The 19,213-nt window shown below is 46.6% G+C and overlaps 1 protein-coding gene across 3 annotated transcripts in view; it reads right to left on the minus strand.

The window, feature by feature from the left end:
- Positions 1–19,213, minus strand: part of gpc5a (glypican 5a) — a 1,363,183-nt gene that overhangs the window by 1,014,334 nt on the left and 329,636 nt on the right. For all 3 annotated transcript variants that reach the window (XM_038818309.1, XM_038818308.1, XM_038818307.1), the window contains exon 4: positions 3,251–3,381. In XM_038818309.1, coding sequence (XP_038674237.1) covers positions 3,251–3,381 — 131 coding nt within the window. The remainder of the gene's footprint in view (positions 1–3,250; positions 3,382–19,213) is intronic.

The following is a 19,213-nucleotide window of genomic DNA, read 5'->3' on the forward strand; positions in this document are numbered from 1 at the left end:
CCAGAGATAATAACTCTGTTCGTCCTAGATCTCAGTTTCCACCCTAGCTCTCTGAATTCCTGACTTACATCCCTATCCCTTTTCCTACCTATGTCATTGGTACCTATGTGGATCATGACTTGGGGCTGCTCCCCCTCCCCTTTAAGGATCCCGAAAACATGATCCGAGACATCACAGACCCTGGCACCTGGGAGGCAGTATCCAAAGCAGTATACTTGTTACTAAGGGGAACGACCACAGGGGATCCCTGTACTGACTGCTTCCTCCCAGCCCCTCTCACCATCACCCATCTATCTTGATTCTTCGGAGTAACTACATCCCTGAAGCAGCTTCTATCTATGACCACCTCTGACTCCCGAATGATCCGAAGTTCATCCAGCTCCAGCTCCAGTTCCCTAACACGGTTTCTGAGGAGCTGGAGATGGGTGCACTTCCCACAGGTGAAATCAGCAGGGACACTGACGGCATCCGTCACCTCAAACGTTCTGCAGGAGGAACATTGTACTGCCTTCCCTGCCATCCCCTCTAAATAAAACAAGAAAAAGAAAGGAAGAGCTTACCTGATATTCAATCAACCCCTAGGTTAGAGGAGGTGGAAGGGTGGGGGACAATACAAGTGTAGTGTCTTGGGTTTAGCAACCGCCCAACTTATATACAGGTACTAACAAATCTTCCCAGAAATCCCCACGGCCAACTTCCTGCAGCTCTAAAGGTAGGTTTTTAAAGAGGTAAACTTACCTTCCCGACAGGCCCCTGGACACTGCTCCCGCCGTAAATCTCCCTCCGGTGGAGGAGCTCAAGGGCAGGTGGGAGGAGGAGCTAGGTGAGGAGTTGGAAGTGGGTCTGTGGGCAGAAGGCCTGGGCAGGGTTAATTCCTCCTCATCATGTGCCAGGCTCAGTCTAATTCAATTTAAGGTGACCAACGGGCACACATGACGGCAGCGAGAACGAGCACGGTTTTTTGGGGTAGAAGACAGGTGTACAAGGTGCAAGGGCAGCCCAACAAACCGTGTCCACATGTTTTGGGCATGCCCGGAGCTTAGAGAGTTCTGGCATGGGTTCGTGAGGGCAATGTCCAAGGTGTTTAACACACGGATGGTGCCAAGTCCAGAGATAGTGATGTTTGGAGTGTCAGAAGACCCGGAAGTTCAGGGGGCGAAAGAGGCCGACGTCTTGGCCTTTGCCTCCCTGGTAGCCCGGAGACGGATTTTATTAATGTGGAGGGACTCAAAGCCCCCCCGAGTGTAGAGACTTGGGTTAACGACATGGCTGGGTTTCTCAGCCTCGAGAAAATAAAGTTTGCCTGAAGAGGGTCTATGCTAGGGTTCTCTCGGAGGTGGCAGCCGTTCGTCGACTTTCTCGGGGAAAATTAAAATGTCAACAGCAGCAGCAATCCGTAGGGGGGATGGGGGGGGGGGGGGAGATGAGTGCTTCATTGGGATGGTGTGGGAAGACTGAGTTCCGTGGGGTAATGTCTATTTAATTGTTATTGTATATTCTCTTTTTGCACTATGTTAATGTTCATGTTTTGTTATTATTGTTACTACTGTTTTATTATGAAAATTTCTGCAAAACCATGATAAAAATATATTTTTTTAAATGAATGAAGAACTAAATGAAGACACTTATGCCTCCAGCTCCTGCTATAAATTAAATCTAGGCAAGAGTGAATGTTTCCCAGTCAACCCCCCTGGAAGACGAGCCCATTTAGGCATGCTATCCTTCCGCCTCTCTCGTACAATTTTTCGTTACTTTGGGGGTCAGGGTGGCCCACAATTGGGCCTCACTTCACAAATTGAATTATTCAAGTGTGAACAACAATGTCAAAATGGCCCGACAGAGGTGAAATAATCTTGGCGGGTAGAACATTCTCTCTAGATATTTCTTTATCTTTCAATGCTTCCCCATTTCCTGCCCAAATCCTTTATATTAAGATTAATAATTCGATACCTGCCTTTATTTGTGCGGGTAAGAATTCCAGATTTCACAGCGTTCTACTCCAGAGGGCAGAGAGCTAGACAGTCAGAGAACTTAGCTCTCCTAAACTTGTTGTTCTATTACTGGGCCGCTAATATCCAAAACATCTTACTGTGGATCAGCCAACCCGGTTCAATCTGGAGCCAAATAAATGGAAGCTCGCTCTTGCACTACATCCACTCTCCTTACTGCACTGTTACTGCACCATTGCCCTTTTCTCATGCTAGTTCTCCTCGAACCCGGTGATGGTCTTCTCTCCTAGAATCTGAAAACAGTTCCGACAACATTTTAAACTACTTTCCTTGACCTCACTGACCCCCCAACTGTAATAATTACCTTTTCTTACCTTCTGGGCTGGACTCAACATTTAACAAGTGGACGTTGAAGGGACTTGAACACTTTGGTGACCTGTTCATGGAGGGGACGTTTGCCAGCTTTAGAGAGTTAACGGTCAAATTGGGAGAGTGAACCCAGCCCTATACCCACTAGCGAGACCGGAGAGAGGCCCTTTATAGGGTAAACTCCACATCCGCATTTTCCAGGTTGAGCCTAGTTCAGGTCAAGGTTCTATATAGGACGCTCTAGACCTAGGCAAGGATGAGTGGGTTTTTTCCAAATGTTGAAAACGTATGTGATCGCTGTTCGCTTTCCCCCTCTGATCATACACATATGTTCTGGTCCTGCCACAGACTCATCAGCTTCTGGGTTTCCATTTTTCAGTATAGATTCTCTATTTGGAATTACTCCCATGTTCGCTGGTGGCCATGTTTGGGGTTTCGGACTCACCGGCAGTTCACTCTGGGTAGAAGCGGACGTTATCGCCTTCGTCTCACTGATAGCCCGGCGGTGCAATCTGTTGGGTTGGAGCTCTCCCGTTCCGCCTAGTTCATCTGGCTGATTTGGGGACTTGATGTCCTTTTTGCACTTGAAAAAAATTAAATTCACCATCTGGGGTTCAGTGGAGAAATTCTACCTGACATGGCAACCGTTCATTTCCTTTTTCAAAGATCCAGACACCATCAGCTGTTTCAGGTTTTGGGTACAGTGTTAAGTTAATTACTTTTTCTTTGTTTTGTTTATATTATTTGCATTCTTGTGTTTTTGTTGGTTATTTGTTAATATGTAGCACCTTAATAAACAAACTTAAATAAAAACACATTTTGTCATCCTGCGCATGTTTTTTAAAAGTCTTTAATATTATAGTCATGGTTATTTGAAATAATTTTAAGCTTCTGTTTGTACAAAGATTAATAAGTACAAATAACAGTCTTACTTTCTCCTGCTGGATAATGTCTCCTCATTTTCCTTCTGAGTGATTTTCAGCCCATGTTCATCACTGTAAGGATCTTGGTAATCCAAAGATTGTGTGGGCTTTCGAACAGGGTGTCCACAAGCTCTATTTACCTGTAGAGGAAATAACGGTGATTGACTTAAACTCAAATACACTGAGATATGATCCAAAAAGTGAAAAATGATTCCCACAATAAAATAGTGATTGTAGAAGTAATTGAGACAACATAAGACAAAAAAATAAAAGTGGTTTCAATATATTGCTCAATTCTTAGCCTAGATTATTTCAGTTAAAGAGGGTTTATTGGAATGTGTACAAAATAACAGCACAAGACAGAGATAGTGCTCCAGACTGATCTAAGAAAAAGGGAATTAGTGATTACTTTTGACCGTACAGTTACTATGCTTTAGAAATGTAATGATTAAAATTATGTGCAGTTCACAAATCTATTCGAGACCTATAATTTTTTTTAAAAATCCGTTCAAAAGATGTTATTTCCATTCTTTCCGTAATGGTAATTGCAGGGTTAATGCAAGCAGAGCACATTTCCCGGTTGATACCTCAAGAATAATCACATCTGTAGTTGCCAAACCCCCACTGTTACTTTTTAACCCTGTTCCTTTAACTGTTTAATCTCCAATAACTCTGATTGTGGCCTCAGCCATTGGTTGGTACAGTGTTGCTTCTGCCAGTGGCTGAAGTCAAAGAAGTCACACGTGGGCAATACAATGACAGGGATGTTTGACACTGTTCCCCTGTTGATATTGGGGAATTACAAGGCACACATATAGAACATAGAACATCAGGAGGCTATGGCCATGGGAATGGTCAATGGTACTGAACCTGAGTAAATGATCTACTATGAAACCCAAAGAGATAATACCAACTCTCTAAACACCCTTATTCTATTGTTTAACTACTTCAAATGTGTATATAAAATAGTATGAGTTGGACATTTGACAAAATTGAAATATTGAGAAAGTACTGTTGCAATTTCAACAGTCTGAATTATTCTGAGCATCCACTTCATCTTATTCATATGAGTAAAACAAAGAATGTTACCAGTAACCAGATTTGGCGTCAAACCAAATAAAAACATGCAAAAGCACATTATAATATCAATCTCTTCTTTGTCATGAGTCATTTTTATAAGTTTGTCTAAAGATGTTCCGCATGGAATTTCATTCCTGTACATATTAACTTGGTGCAATGGCAATAAATCTATTCATTTTAGCTGAATAAGATGAACTTTATAGAATTATCACCTTTCTAAATTTCCCAGATTCTCATCTGTTACAACAGACCAATGTTAGTACTGTGCCATGCAATCCCATTCAGGGCACACTTAAAGTCATAGCGACGAATTCTCCATTACCGAGACTGAGAAAGGAATTCCCGATCCGGTGGAGAATGGAGTGTCCCCCGAAACGGGGGGGGGGGGGGGGGTGGGGGGGGGGGGGGGGGGGAAGGAAAGATCCTGATCAGACGAGCAGGAGAGCGCCAAGAGAATAGTACACTGATCTGCACCTGGCACAAATCCTGTTCAGGGCTCTCCACCAATTCTCCCGACATAGCGGGATATGTGCCGGGTGCAACCCAGCCGGAGAATCGCTCCTCTCGTTGCGATGCTCTAATCTGCCGCTGCCGGCCTCAGTGCTACCCACTCCTTTTGATGTGGGTGTGGAGATTTCAATCATTACAAGAGTGTTCATAAACATCATGGTAGCATCAAAGCAGAGTACTTGTTCTGGCTGCAGTACGTCTCAGAGTTGACATGCATGCAAAGTGACTTTCTTGCAGTAAATGCAGACTGCACCATGAGGCAGCCTGTAATCCTGGTGAAGTTTTACGCTCACTCCACCTGCTTCTCTCTGACAAGAGATAATAAAATGTATTCAGTTCTCTTAGAGAACCTTAGCAACCCTACGTACAGAACAGTGGACGACAAACTGGACAATGTTGCAAATATCACTCACTTCAGCCTGGAAGGAGCCAAACTTGCTTCAGGATGGAAGGATACAGATGTATAAAAGTTCATTGTAATGCTCACATTCACCGGCACTGCTGTCCTCACTGTGTTCAGAGGCATTTATGTCTGATCAGATGGTGGATTTCAGTGAGGATGTCCTCTTTGAAACAGAGATGTCTAGAGGGTATTGTTGGGAAGTTGCTGCTGAACATCCTAGGTGCATTTGGCCTCATGCTGAGAACCTTTACTTCCTCCTTCAGCAACTTGTCTGGCTCTTCTCCCCATTCTCATTGTCATGCCGTAGGCCAAGAGGGATGCACACTACTGCACTCATGTCTGGAAGCAAGTGGATTACAGAATCCTTGAAAACAGGGAAAAGACCAGCAGCACCTGCCAAACCACTCACTAGACTTTAGCAACTTTAAACAACTCTAGAAATCATCAAATACTTGGGTACAATTGCAGGAAGAACCAGTAGAAATCAATCAGCAACTAACATGGAAGTAGTTGATGATCCTTTTAGATAGTGGTTCCTTCCTGACATTCTAACTGTGTTCAGTTCTCTGGGGCTAAGAGATAGCGTTCGCTGGAATGTTGAATTCCAAAGGGCCAGAGGTGGTGTCAAATCAGCGATTCATGCTGATTGATGTCATAATCTGCATGCATCAGGCAGGAGCTCCCTGCATTTACCATGTCCTCACCAAAATAGCAGCTGCCGTGGCTAGCACCAGAGTGTGTACATGCACCGGAAAACGGCATTCAGGGTGCTGAAAATTGCAGCTAAATTTGGCAGCCTTGATGGTTTTATCAAAAGTGCTGCAGTAAGAAACTACAGATTTTACAAAATCCCTAAATATATCTCAAAATCTGAATTTTTAAATTAAAATTACGATAGCTTCGGAGTATTTTGTTGATTATTGGTGCCTTAAACACTGATATCTCCGAATGTGGCACCGATCAGAATTGCAACAAGGAACTTTTGTCTTCAGTGCATTCTATCAAACCTCAAGTCTTAAATGCTCACTATGATGTAAATGGCCTTGGCATACAAACATACCCAGCTGGTTGCATTTAAACACATCTCAAAGTCCGGGTGGGGGAACATGTGAATTATCAATCCATCTGCTGTCAATGCAAACTACATTCAATATCTTTACAGCTGATTCGAAGGTTAAAATACAGAGCCACACATGCAACATTGAAAATCCTTGAAAAGTAGATACAAAGGAAATATTGTTGTGTAACTGAGTGGTTATATGTTCATCTATGATCTATTTGGCTTCTTTGAATGGCTGATGGCCAAAACATAATTGACATACTATAGCAACCAGATTGCTTTGATCAGTAGGAAAGGTCATTAGAGTCAAGGGTGGTCCAGGAAGTCATAACTATTAAATATTTACTCTAACAGAACAAAAATGTGGTTCCTGGCAGAGTGAAAACTGATTTCAGCTTTTGCACCTTCTAACAGTATGGTCTCTCTCCCAACACTGCTTCCACCTCAGAAAAACAAAAAAAGCATACGGCCAGAATTCTCCATTCTGGAGCCATGGGGCGGGATTCTCCGTTTCCCGACGCCAATTTCATAATCGGCGATCGGGCAGAGAACCCATTTTTATGACCGAATCGGGGGTGGCGACTATTAAACGCAGGTTGCGCATGCTTCACCCCCTCCAAAACAGCGCCTTCATGTCGTGCAGCGCACGCCATTGGGACGGCCTCAGGACGTCACCTGAAGGCCCTCCCCGATGTTCCGGGCTGAGTTCCCAACCGCACGGTTGACATGTGGTCCCAGTGGTTCGGAACCCGGCGTGGCGGCTGCAGACTGTGTCCAGCGGCGCCACAGTCAGCCGGGAGCAGTGCTGCTGGCCCAGGGGGCTTTGGTGAGGGCTGGGGGGACTGGTGGGGGGTGGCCAGGGGGGCACTATCATGCAGTGTGGGTCCGCATGCTGCTGGCGCCATATTGTACGGTGCGATCGTTGCAGGTCATTGCCAAGCGCAGGCAGGGCAACGGACGCGACAATTCTCCGACCATCTATTTCATGCAGGCTGGGCGTTTTACGTGGTGCGGCTGCTAGCCCATCACCGGTGGGAGGGTTCTTCCCACGTAAACTTCCACGGATCCTCCGGACATAGCCTCAAAATCGGAGAATCCAGCCCTACGTGTTCCCACCAGCAGAGAATCTGTTGTGCACAAAACGCAATGACAGCGGCTAGGCTGAGCCATTTCTTCCCAGAAGTGGCTGGTCAATGTACACGATGCATCGGATCCCCTCCGAACCATGTTCGCATGCTCTGGTCCTGTCCAAAACTAGTGGGGTTTTGGAAGGGTGTTATGGATGTACTGTCGCGGATGGTGGGGATAGTGGTCACGCCGTCTCCATGGGTAACTAACTATCTTTGGTATGTCTGAGGATCCTAGTATCATAGTAGGAAAGGGGGCCAATGCCATGGCATTTGCTTCCTTAATGGCATAAAGGAAAATTTTACTTAATTGGCGGGCCGCAGAACTGCCATGCACTGGGTCATGGGTACAGGACTTTGCTGAATTCCTTCAGAGGTTCAGAGGAAGGATTCTCTGTGAGGAGGAAGCTGTTCATCGACTTTTTCAAGAACTTTTTCAAGAATCAGCAGGGGGGGCAATAGTAATTTTTTTGACTGTTAAGGGGCGAGGGGGTTCATTATTTTGTTTTATAGAACATAGAACAGTACAGCACAGAACAGGCCCTTCGGCCCTCAATGTTGTGCCGAGCCATGATCACCCTACTCAAACCCACGTATCCACCCTATACCCGTAACCCAACAACCCCCCCTTAACCTTACTTTTATTAGGACACTACGGGCAATTTAGCATGGCCAATCCACCTAACCCGCACATCTTTGGACTGTGGGAGGAAACCGGAGCACCCGGAGGAAACCCACGCACACAGGGGGAGGACGTGCAGACTCCACACAGACAGTGACCCAGCCGGGAATCGAACCTGGGACCCTGGAGCTGTGAAGCATTTATGCTAACCACCATGCTACCCTGCGAAATAAAAATGTTTACTCTCTTTTTCTTTTGTTGAGAGCGTTGGCGCCATAGTTGTATATTGGGGGCTCCTGTTGCATTATATTGTTATAGTGTTAGATGTTTGTTAATGTTATGCGGTGTTTGCTGTTGTTTAATATTATGGATTGTTCCTATTTTTATATTCTCTATATACTTTGGATATACCTTTAATAAATTATCTTTCAAAAAATGTGTACTCTAATTAATAGTCACAGGGTTAGGGTCAGTGTGGAATAAGACATGAATTTCATGTCTCTTTCAGTGGAGGTTTGATTTCAATCCTTCAGAATTTTTTGATTGAATTGAATAACAAATTGGCTGAATAATTAAAATAGTGAGAAACGTTCCTTAGAGGAACCCAAGGCACCATATTGAGACAATTAGTATGTTCACTTAACATAAATGTTCAGAAGTCAGAAACTAAAAGCAGAGGTCGGAACTCAGACTGATGATACAGTTAGACATAGCTGCTCAGAAATTCCAGAATTAGTTGAAATATGTACAACAAGAAGTCTTACAACACCAGGTTAAAGTCCAACAGGTTTGTTTCAAACACTAGTTTTCGGAGCACTGCTCCTTCCTCCATTCACCTGAGGAAGGAGCAGTGTTCCGAAAGCTAGTGTTTGAAACAAACCTGTTGGACTTTAACCTGGTGTTGTGAGGCTTCTTATTGTGCTCACCCCAGTCCAACGCCAGCATCTCGACATCATGGCTACCATTGAAATATGTAAGTGGGCAGAAAGATAGCAGATTGAATAAGCATACAGAGGACCAGACGGAATAAGAAAAAATAACTAACACATGTTCTGATGAATAGTACTGAAAAATCCCATTTCAAAAGAGCTTCTTTTATTCTTTCGCAGGATGTTGATGCCCCTGGCTAGACCAGCATTGGTTGCCCATCCCTAATTGCCCTTGAGAAGGTGCTAATGAGCCACCTTCATGAACTGAAGTCATGTTGAAGTGGGATAGCTTAAACGTTTCAATTTGTTTACCTTAAAATATGCATCAATGAATTTAGAATGAGCAAATTTTGTTATGACAACTCTTTCTAAGCTTGCTGGGAAATGTTGCCAATACTTTAGGCATGATGGATATGTAGCCAGTACTATGAGAAACTCGCAAAGAAGGCAAGTTGTAAAATTTAACGACCTTCACAGGCTGAGGAAACCACTGCTAGGGTCATAAAAGAACATATAGGGAAGTGCTGTTAGACCCAGGGCAAAAGCTAAGATGAAAGGAAGAGCTGCAGAGCACAAATTGCGAGTTCATTGATTAGGTATGTGATGCATATGTTAAAATAATTGAAGGTTGTACCTAGCAGTGTCATGGAATGTGATAACTAAGAGCTATAAATTTGCTACACAAACTTTGGGCGGGATTCTCGCTTCACAGCGGGATTCTCCGCTCCCGCTGCTGTTAATGGGAGAGTTTGCCGAGTGCCAAATTCTTTGTCCTCGCAAGCAACAGTAGCAGGGTGGATTCACAGTGGAAAATCCCAGCCTTTGTGGAAAAAAGAGACCGTGGAAATCAACCAGGGTACATCTTTCCCAGCATAGGCTTGGATTAAAATCTTTATTTACTTGAAGCTCACTGACTTAGGGCGGTTGGTTTACTGTTTTTAATCATACCAATGTGTTGTAAGTACACTCTTCCTGTTAGGAAGACAGTCGTGGATTTTGACACAACAACAGCGAAGGAATGACGATATTTTTCCAAATCAGGATGGTGTGTGCTTTGGAGGGGAGCTTGCAGGAGGTGCTATTCTCACATGTCTGCTTCCCTTGTCCTTTTAGGTAGCTGTGCTTTAGAAAGTGCTGTCAAAGGATCGTGGGTGAGTTGCTGCAGCGCATCTTGTCGATGGAACACCCTGCTGCCACTAGGTTGGTGGTGGAGGGATAGGATGCCATCAAGCAAGATAACACTTGGACCCTGGATGGTGTCAATCTCTGAGTGTTGTTGGAACTACGCTGAGATCCAGAAAACAATGGAGTTTCCCATCACACTCCTGACTTGTGACTTATAGATGGTGGCCAGGTTTTGGAAAAACTGAAAGTGAGTTACTCAATGAAGAATTCCCAGCCTCTGCCTGATCGTGCAGCTACTGTAACAGGATGATTCAGTTCAGTTTCTGCTCAATAATAATCCCTAGGATGTTGATAGTGGGGGTTTCATCAGTGGTAATGGCATTGAATGTCAAGGTGAGATGGGTAGATACTTTCTTGTTGAAGATGATCATTGCCTGGCATTTGAGTATTCTGTAAATGTTATTTGCCACTTGCCAGCCCAAGCCCCTAAATATTATCCAGGTCTTGCTACATTTGAACATGGGTCACTTTGGTATCTGAAGAATTACAAATGGTGCTGTAAACTGTGAGAGCATCCCCACTTCAGACCTTATGATGGAAGGAAGTTTGTTGATGAAGCAGCTGAATATGCTTGGGCTGAGGATACTACCCTGAGGAACTCTTGCAGTGATCTACTGTATCTGAGATGATTGACCGCCAAATAGACAACCATCTTTTTTGTGTACGGTAGAATTTTCCTCCTGATTCCCATTTACACTGATGTTACTGGGGCTCTTTGATGCCACACTTGGTCAAATGTCATCTTGACGTCAAGGGCAGTCGCTCGCAACTCACTTCTTGAGTTCTGTTCTTTTGTGCATGTTTGGAGATAAGGAGCTGAATGGCCCTGGCGAAATCCAAACTGTGCGTCAGTGACATTTGGAGAAACATAACAAATCACTTCCCTGGAAATACTTCAGATACACGCATTATAAGCAGTTATGTACGATTCCTTTAATAATCGATGGCACACATACAGAAATAACTTGATACTTCACAGACTATTGTGTTTTGCTGAAAAGTACTTTTTGCAGCACATTGCTCAAGCAACTGTTAAATTGTGTTTTAAGATTCCTTTTGATCTCCATTTGACTGTTTTATCAGAATTCCTTTCACGTTTTATTGAGCATACATCTCTAAATGACTTACTGCTAATATAATCAACTTAACAAACCTATATTAATGATACCATCTGGCATTTCTTCCTGTAATAATGGAATGGGGCCACCAAACTAATTTATAAATTCAAAACATAGTAAAGATATTAAGTGAGAATTAAAGGATTTAAATTATTTAGCAGATTCAGTGAAAAAAAAATCATGTTGTGTCTTTTAATATTGTGTACTCCCTCGCTGACCTCTTTCCATCCTGTCTCCCCTGCCTGGAATGCTTAGATAGGATTGTGGTTGTGTAAATTCATTTTGCTTTAAAGAATTTGCATTCAAAGTGCACAAATTCAATTGCATGCACATTTGAATCAAAAGTCCTGATTTAATTTGTCGAACAGAAAGATCTCCTGGAAGTGCCTAATGAAATGTATATATTTTTGGAAGTGTTATATCTTTAAGTTTGCCGCAGAGAAAAGGTATGGAGGTGCTCACACACTGCATTCTTATAAACGCAATGAGAGGGTTTATTGGGGATGTTGCTCATACAATCCAAGATGGAGAATTGAAGTTCATGCAACACTCACTGCTGACGGCACCACAGATCACGTGATCATAGAATTTACAGTGCAGAAGGAGGCGATTCGGCCCATCGGGTCTGCACCGGCTCCTGGAAAGAGCACCCTACCCAAGGTTAACACCTCCACCCTATCCCCATAACCCAGTAACCCCACCCAACACTAAGGGCAATTTTGGACACTAAGGGCAATTTATCATGTCCAATCCACCTAACTTGCACATCTTTGGACTGTGGGAGAAAACCGGAGCACCCGGAGGAAACCCACGCACATACGGGGAGGATGTGCAGACTCCGCACAGACAGTGACCTAAGCCGGAATCGAACCTGGACCCTGGAGCTGTGAAGCAATTGTGCTATCCACAATGCTACCGTGCTGCCCAGGCTAGCACTCCCTCTCCTTGATTGAATACTCGCTTTTTACAGCTCTGTTTTCTCCGAGAAATCTGTGCTTAATGTTCGCGTTTGACAATCTCTGAAGTATCAGATGGCAGTAACAAATCAACTGTGTTCGCAGTTTCCTCATGAACAGCGGCTTGGTTGGTAAACTCTATTGTTTTGTGTGCGCTGTTCCAAGAATTTATTTACTCTTCTTGTCAATGTACCTTGTTCCTTCGATACCAGCAGGGATGTATTCGCCAGGGCAGCATGATGGCACAATGGTTAGCATTGTGACCTACGGCGCCGAGAACCTGGGTTCTGTCCCGGCCCTGGGTCACTGTCCATGTAGAGTTTGCATATTCTCCCCGTGTCCACGTGGGTTTCATCCCCACAACACAAAGGTGTGTAGGGTAGGTGGATTGGCCACGCTAAATTGCCCCTTAATTGGAAAAAATAATTGGGTACTTTAAATTTATTTTTAAAAAGTATTCTCTGATACGCAACAGTAAGAAATAAAATAGAGATTAACATTTTTTTAAGCACCTTCTGTATCTCCAGGAGATCCCAATGCTCTTTAAAATGAATGAAGTTTCTTTTTAATTGTAGTCTCTGTGCTCACACAGTTGCAGTAAATTTGTACACTGCAAGGTCGCACAAGCAGCAAAGTGATAGTGAACAGATCATCTATTCTTCAGTGTGGAGTGAGGGATAAATATTAGCCAGAATGCTGGAGAGAACCTCCTGCTCTTCTTTGAAATAGTTCCATGAGCTCATTCCTTCCACCTTGCCGGACAGTTTTTTCATGTCTCATCCAACAAACAGTACCTTAGAAAGTACTGCACTCGCCACTACTGAACTGGAATATCAATCTAGATATTACACTCAAGTCCTCAGAAGGTTGGGATTTGAATCCACAACCTTCTGACTCAGAGAGGAAAGTGTTAATATTGAAAACATAGCGAATTGAACTGGGATTGAAAATGGAGGCATAATTATTTTGCACTATTTGTGGTTTGACACAAATTTATACCATTCTCCCTTCCTGCTGATTGTACAAATTGAAGGAATGGTCAACAGTAGAATTCCGAAAGGATTCGTCAAACGAGTTATCAGATGGATTTAGAGGCTCACTAATAGAGCGACTGAGGTTGTGAGTTTTTACTGAGTAAGTGTGGAAATGGATTTGACACTAACACTACAGGAACAAACACTACAAGGACAGCACACAAATTGAATATTCTGATTTCACTCTACAATGTCAATTCACAGATCAGGGGCGGCATTCTCCCCTACCCGGCGTGACGGAGGGTGCCGGCGTAGGGGAGTAGCGCCAACCACTCAGGGGTCGGGCCTCCCCAAAGGTGCCTTTTGCTGAGACTGAAGACTTGTGCTTTAGTACTGAAGACTTGTGCTTGCTGCAACCTAGCCAAGCTGTGCCAGTACAGCTACAACACTGGCATCTACCCGGCAATGTGGAAAATTGCCCAGGTGTGTCAAGTACACAAAAAACAGGACAAATCCAACCCAGTCAATTACCGCCCTATCAGTCTACTCTCCATCATCAGCAAAGTGATGGAAGGAGTTAGCAACAGTGCTATCAAGCGGCACTGACTCAGCAATAATATGCTCACACAAGCTCAGTTTGGGTTCCTCCAAGGTCACTCAGATCCTGACCTCATTACATCTTTGGTTCAAACATGGACAAAAGATCGGAATGCCAGAGATGAGGCGAGAGTGATTGCCCTTGACATCAAGGCTGCATTTGACCGAGTATGGCATCAACGTGCCCTAGCTAAACTAGAGTCAATGGGAATCAGGGGGGTAACCCTTCGCTGGTTGGAGTCATACCTGGCATAAAGGAAGATGGTGGTGGTGGTAGGAGGTCAATCATCTCAACTCCAGGACATCATTGCAGGAATTCCTCAGGGCAGTGTCCTAGGCCCAACCATCTTCAGCTGCTTCATCAATGATCTCTCTTCCATCATAAGGTCAGAAGTGGGAATGTTTGTGGATGACTGCACAATGTTCAGCACCATCCGCGATAGTGGCAGCCGTTATACCATTTACAAGATGGACCAAGGTTCCATAGGCAACACCTTCCAAACCCATGACCACTACCATCTAGAAGGACAAAAGTAGCAGATGCCTGGGAACCCCACCACCTGGAGGTTCCCCTCCAAGTCACTCACCACCCTACCTTGGAAATATATGCCGCTCGTTTAGTCGTTGGAGCAACATCCTGGAACTCCCTCCCTAACAACCCAAGAGCTGCAGCAATTCAAGAACGTAACTCACCACTACCTTCTGAAGGGCATCTATAAATGGGCAATAAATGCTGGCATGACCAGCGATGTCCAAATCCCGTATGGTACTGAGCAGGCGTGAAAATAACTGGTTGTGCATTTTCATCAACACTGATTGTGGCCACTGCGCCTTTAATTGAATAATAAAAAAAGTCTCGGTGATCAGCCGCCGGACGTTCGCCATGATCTGGCTGATCTCCAGACCTTGGACCTCGGGACATGGTTGCCCGGTTGACTGCATAAACTGGACAGCCCTTGACCATTGAGGGCACCACCCACATGATCGTGACATATGGAAACCAGGCAGCATGTTTGCTCTTGGTGGTAATCCGCGGTGGAGGACCCAGCTTACTGGGCCACGACGGCTGCATAACTTAAAATTGGATTGCCTACGCATTTGCCACATGTTTCCCCCATAGCCCGGAAGGAGTGCTGGCGAAGGTTCCTGGAGTGTTTGGCGAAGGCCTCAGCACAATAAAAGGTGCCAAAATCAATGGGGAAGAAAATGCACAACCCCGTTATTTCCTGGCCTGCCCAGTACCATACGCACTACGCCCCAAGGTTGATGCAGAGCTGGATCTCTTGGAGCACTTGGGCACCATCCTCCCTTGGAGTGACGCATTGCGTAGGGTAAACGGAACTTCATCTTGTGCAAGGATGAGCTTGATACAGTTTAAGGTGGTGCACAGGGTGCATATGACTCGGGCAAGAATGACTGGGTTCTTTCAGGGGGTAGCAGATGAGAGTGAAAGGTGCAGATGGGACCAACGAATCACGTGCACATGTTTTGAGGTTGTGAAAAATTGGGAAGATTCTGGGCGGGAGCGTTCGCGGTCTTCGTCAGGGTAGGAGGAGGTGGAGGTGGATCTGGACCCTTTGATGGCGATATTTGGGCTTTCAGCGAAGCCGAAGCTCATGGAGAGGAGGAATACCGATGTCGTGGCGTTCGCCTCTGATTGCACGGCGGCGAATTTTACTGGAGTGGCGGTCGGCATCGCCACCGGGGGTAGTGGCTTGTTTGGGTGACCTGTACGTCGCAGCGGGGGCGGGTGAAGGGGAAAAATCAGAATAGTTGATTGTTGGGAAGTATGTTTCCCGGGGTGTTTATTTGCTGTAACCTTTTTTGATATATGTTTGTAATAAAATACTTTTTTTTTTCAAATGGACCACCAGCCTCTGCTCGGGCTGTTCAAAGAGAATTCGGTGATTCCCTTGATCGCATCAACCAGAATCCAGCAGTGGGCTTTACTCCTAGCAATGTATGAGTATACACTGAAACACTGCCTGGGCAGATTCTGCATGCCGAAGCATTGAGCCACCTGCCCCTCTCCACGAGGCTATCGGCACCCGCCTCGTCTGCAGAACTGACAGCGGCCCTCCACTTCATCAGTTTACCAGTTACGGCAACTCGCATCAAAGAGTAGATTCAGACAGACCCACAGTTGTTCTGAATCCGTCACATGGTTCATTATGGGGCCCAACACAGCCCTGCCTGACAATCGGTGGGCCTACACTACGATGCTCTTGGAGCTGAGCATGGAGGACAGCGTTTTGTTGCGGGTGGTCGTCCTGGAACACGGTCGAGCACGTTTGCTACAAGACCTCCACAATGAGCACCCGGGGGTATCCAAGATGAAGATGCTGGCCCTTGGCTTCGTTTGGTGGCCCGGGATATACTCGGACATCGAGAAGGTGGCCCTGCGCTGCGGCCCTTGCCGGGATAAGCAGAAGGCCCCACCTGCTGCTCGGATGCACCCATGGGAGTGGCCTGGAAAATCTTGACCCCACGTAAGACTTCGCCAGCCCATTCCAGGGGGCGACATTCTTCGTCATGGCAGACGCCCTTTCAAAGTGACTCGAGGTTCACAAGATGCAGACCGTGGCCACAAAGGCAACCAGAGACAGACAGAGGCACACATTCAATATCCACCGGATACTCGAAGTGTCGTAGTCCGATAACAGCCTTCACCAGTGTGATGATATGATCTGCATACTCGTCTGCCATTGGGCCAGAACGTCGGCTTACCATTGGCCCTGGTCGGTCATGTGCCTCTCGACCGATTGGCCGAGAGGCTGAGTTAACCACGCCTCTATCAACGAGGTATAAATGCTCAGAAGCCTGACGATCGGCCTTTTCCACTGTAGACGATCGCCAGGCTGTGTTCTAGTTAATTAAAGCCTGACATTGGTAAATCACTCGCCTCGCGTGCAATTGATGGTGCATCAACCAGCAAGGAGTTTGAGTCGTTCATGGTCTCAAAATAGAATCCGACATGTGCAGACTGCCCCGTACCACTCGGCCTCAAGTGGTTTGGCCGAACAGGCAGTCCAAACCTTCAAGCGGGTCATGAAGAAGCTGAGCACAGGATCTTGGGAGATGCAGATGGCCCGGTTCCTTTTCAGTTCCTGAACAATCCCTCATGCCACCACAGGAGTGGCACCGGTGGAGCTGCAGATGGGACATTGGCTCAGGACTCCCCTCAGCTTCGCCATCCCAGACATAGGTGCATAGATATGCCAGAGACAGGACCGCACCGAGACAGACCACTAGTCGGCGACGCTGAAAACATTCAGAATTTCCTATGCCAGCACCACATGGATCCCGGATCTACCGCATGCAGGAACCTCAATAGCAGGATAATGATGCGCCAGTCCGAGATCGCATCCGCCTCGTAGAAGTGACTGTGTGGTTCACTTGTGGTATTTAAAATTGGGAACAGGCAGCGTGTCCAATGAGGGTGAGAAAGGAGGTCATCCAAAGATGCAACAGTGGGCTGCCAGTCATGCCACTGGCCGTGGGTGTGTCTGCCATGGCCGGGGCGAGTAGCAGGGGGCGACCAGGTGATGGGCCGTGGGGTCCGGGTATCCCCCCAAGACCGGGGTATCCAGGCACAAAGTGCCATTGCTGCAGCCTACCATCTTGGGCGCACCACACTCACTGCCCACTGTGTCGGTAGATGCGCAGAGCGCCACTGGCTGTACGTGTAGGACAGAGGCATCACATCAGACCTCGTGTGTATTGGCAGCATCTATCACACAAGTGTGGTACGGTGGCACAGTGATTAGCATTGCTGCCCCACAGCTCCAGGGTCCTGGGTTCAATTCCGGTCTTGGGTGACTGTGTGGAGTTTGTATTTTCTCCCCGTGTCTGCGTGGGTTTTCTCCGAGTGCTTCAGTTTACTCCCACAGTGCAAAATTGTGCAGGTTAGGTGGGTTGAACATACTAAATTGCCCCTTAGTATCCAAAAGGTTAGGTGTGGTTAATGTTTTATGGGGATAGGGTGGTGATGTGGGCTGAAGTAGGGTGCTCTTTCCAAGGGACAATGCAGACTCGATGGGCCGAATGGCCCATTTACATAGAATGTAAATTCTATGATAAGGAGCTGCCGGTCCGAGCATGCCGCAGACGACTGCAGCTAAGCAGGGAGACCGGGAGACATCTGTGCCAGATCATGGCGCATCTGAGCTGCGGAGGTATGGGGGAGGATACTCGCTCCCAGTGGCCATCAAGGTGACGGTCACCTTAAACCTTTCGCAACGGGGTCCTTCTAGTCAGCGAGTGCGGAGCTGTCTGGGATTTCACAGACCTCCATGCACAGGTGCATCCGCGTCGTTACAGAGGTCCTGTATGACTGGGCAGCACAGCATAGCCACCTGGATATGGACAGAGTCCACCAGGTTGCCCAGGCAGTAGGATTCGCCACCATCGCTGGGATGCCCCAGGTCCAGGGGGTGATGGAGGGAACGCATGTCCCCCTATGAGCACCACCGCATGAGAGGGTGCCCTTCACGAACCATAAGGTGATCCACTCGTTGAAAGTACAGTTGATGTGTGACCACCGACTGCACATCATGCACTCTGCGCCCAATACCCAGGAAGCGTGGACAACGTCTTCATCCTGGCGCACTTGACGGTGCCCGACGCGTTTGTGACGCTCCCTCAGGTGAAGGGCTGGCGCTTGGGTGACAGGGTTTATCCTCTGGGGTCGTGGCTGATGACGCCTATCCGGAGGTCACAAAGCAAAGCAGAGAACTGCTATAATGCCGCCCATGCTGCGACCAGGACCGTGATCGAACGATGCATCGGCGTGCTGAAGATGTGGTTCTGGTGGCTGAACCATTCTGGAGGGGCCATCGAATACAGCCCCAGGACGGTCTCCCACATCGTGGTAGCCTGCTGTGTCCTTCACTGCATCACCAGCACAGGGGCAACATGCTGGAGAAGGTGGATGAACGCCAGGCCTTGTCTAACGTGGAGGATGCAGAGGAAGGCCAAGATGGGCAGGGTACGGGGTATTGCAGCCACAGGAGATCGCACATCATGTGCGCCAGGGCTACTGCGCACAGGATAACCTGATCGCCTCTAGCTTCACCAATTAAGGGGCCTGGCCACAGGCAGCTCGAACATCCAATTCCCCCCTTCCCCAGCCTCCCTACACTCCACCCCTCCCCAGCCACCCTCAGCCCTCTCCATGCTTCCCACCTGCTTTGCTACAGGGTGCTGGCCCTGGGTTGGCAGTATCAGCAGGTCTGGTCCAATGGAACGGAAGATGATGACAACCTGCTCCGTGATGAGTTGTGGTGCTCTGCTTCATTTTTAGAGTTCTAACACCTGCCCTGGGTAGCACATTCCACCGTCCACCCAGTTGATCCCTACGTGTATGTTAGTCATTTCATCTCATGGTCCTACTGAATCCCTTGGGCAGCGGG

Source organism: Scyliorhinus canicula, chromosome 14 (assembly GCF_902713615.1).
Source record: "Scyliorhinus canicula chromosome 14, sScyCan1.1, whole genome shotgun sequence".
In the NCBI taxonomy this organism is placed as follows: domain Eukaryota; kingdom Metazoa; phylum Chordata; class Chondrichthyes; order Carcharhiniformes; family Scyliorhinidae; genus Scyliorhinus; species Scyliorhinus canicula.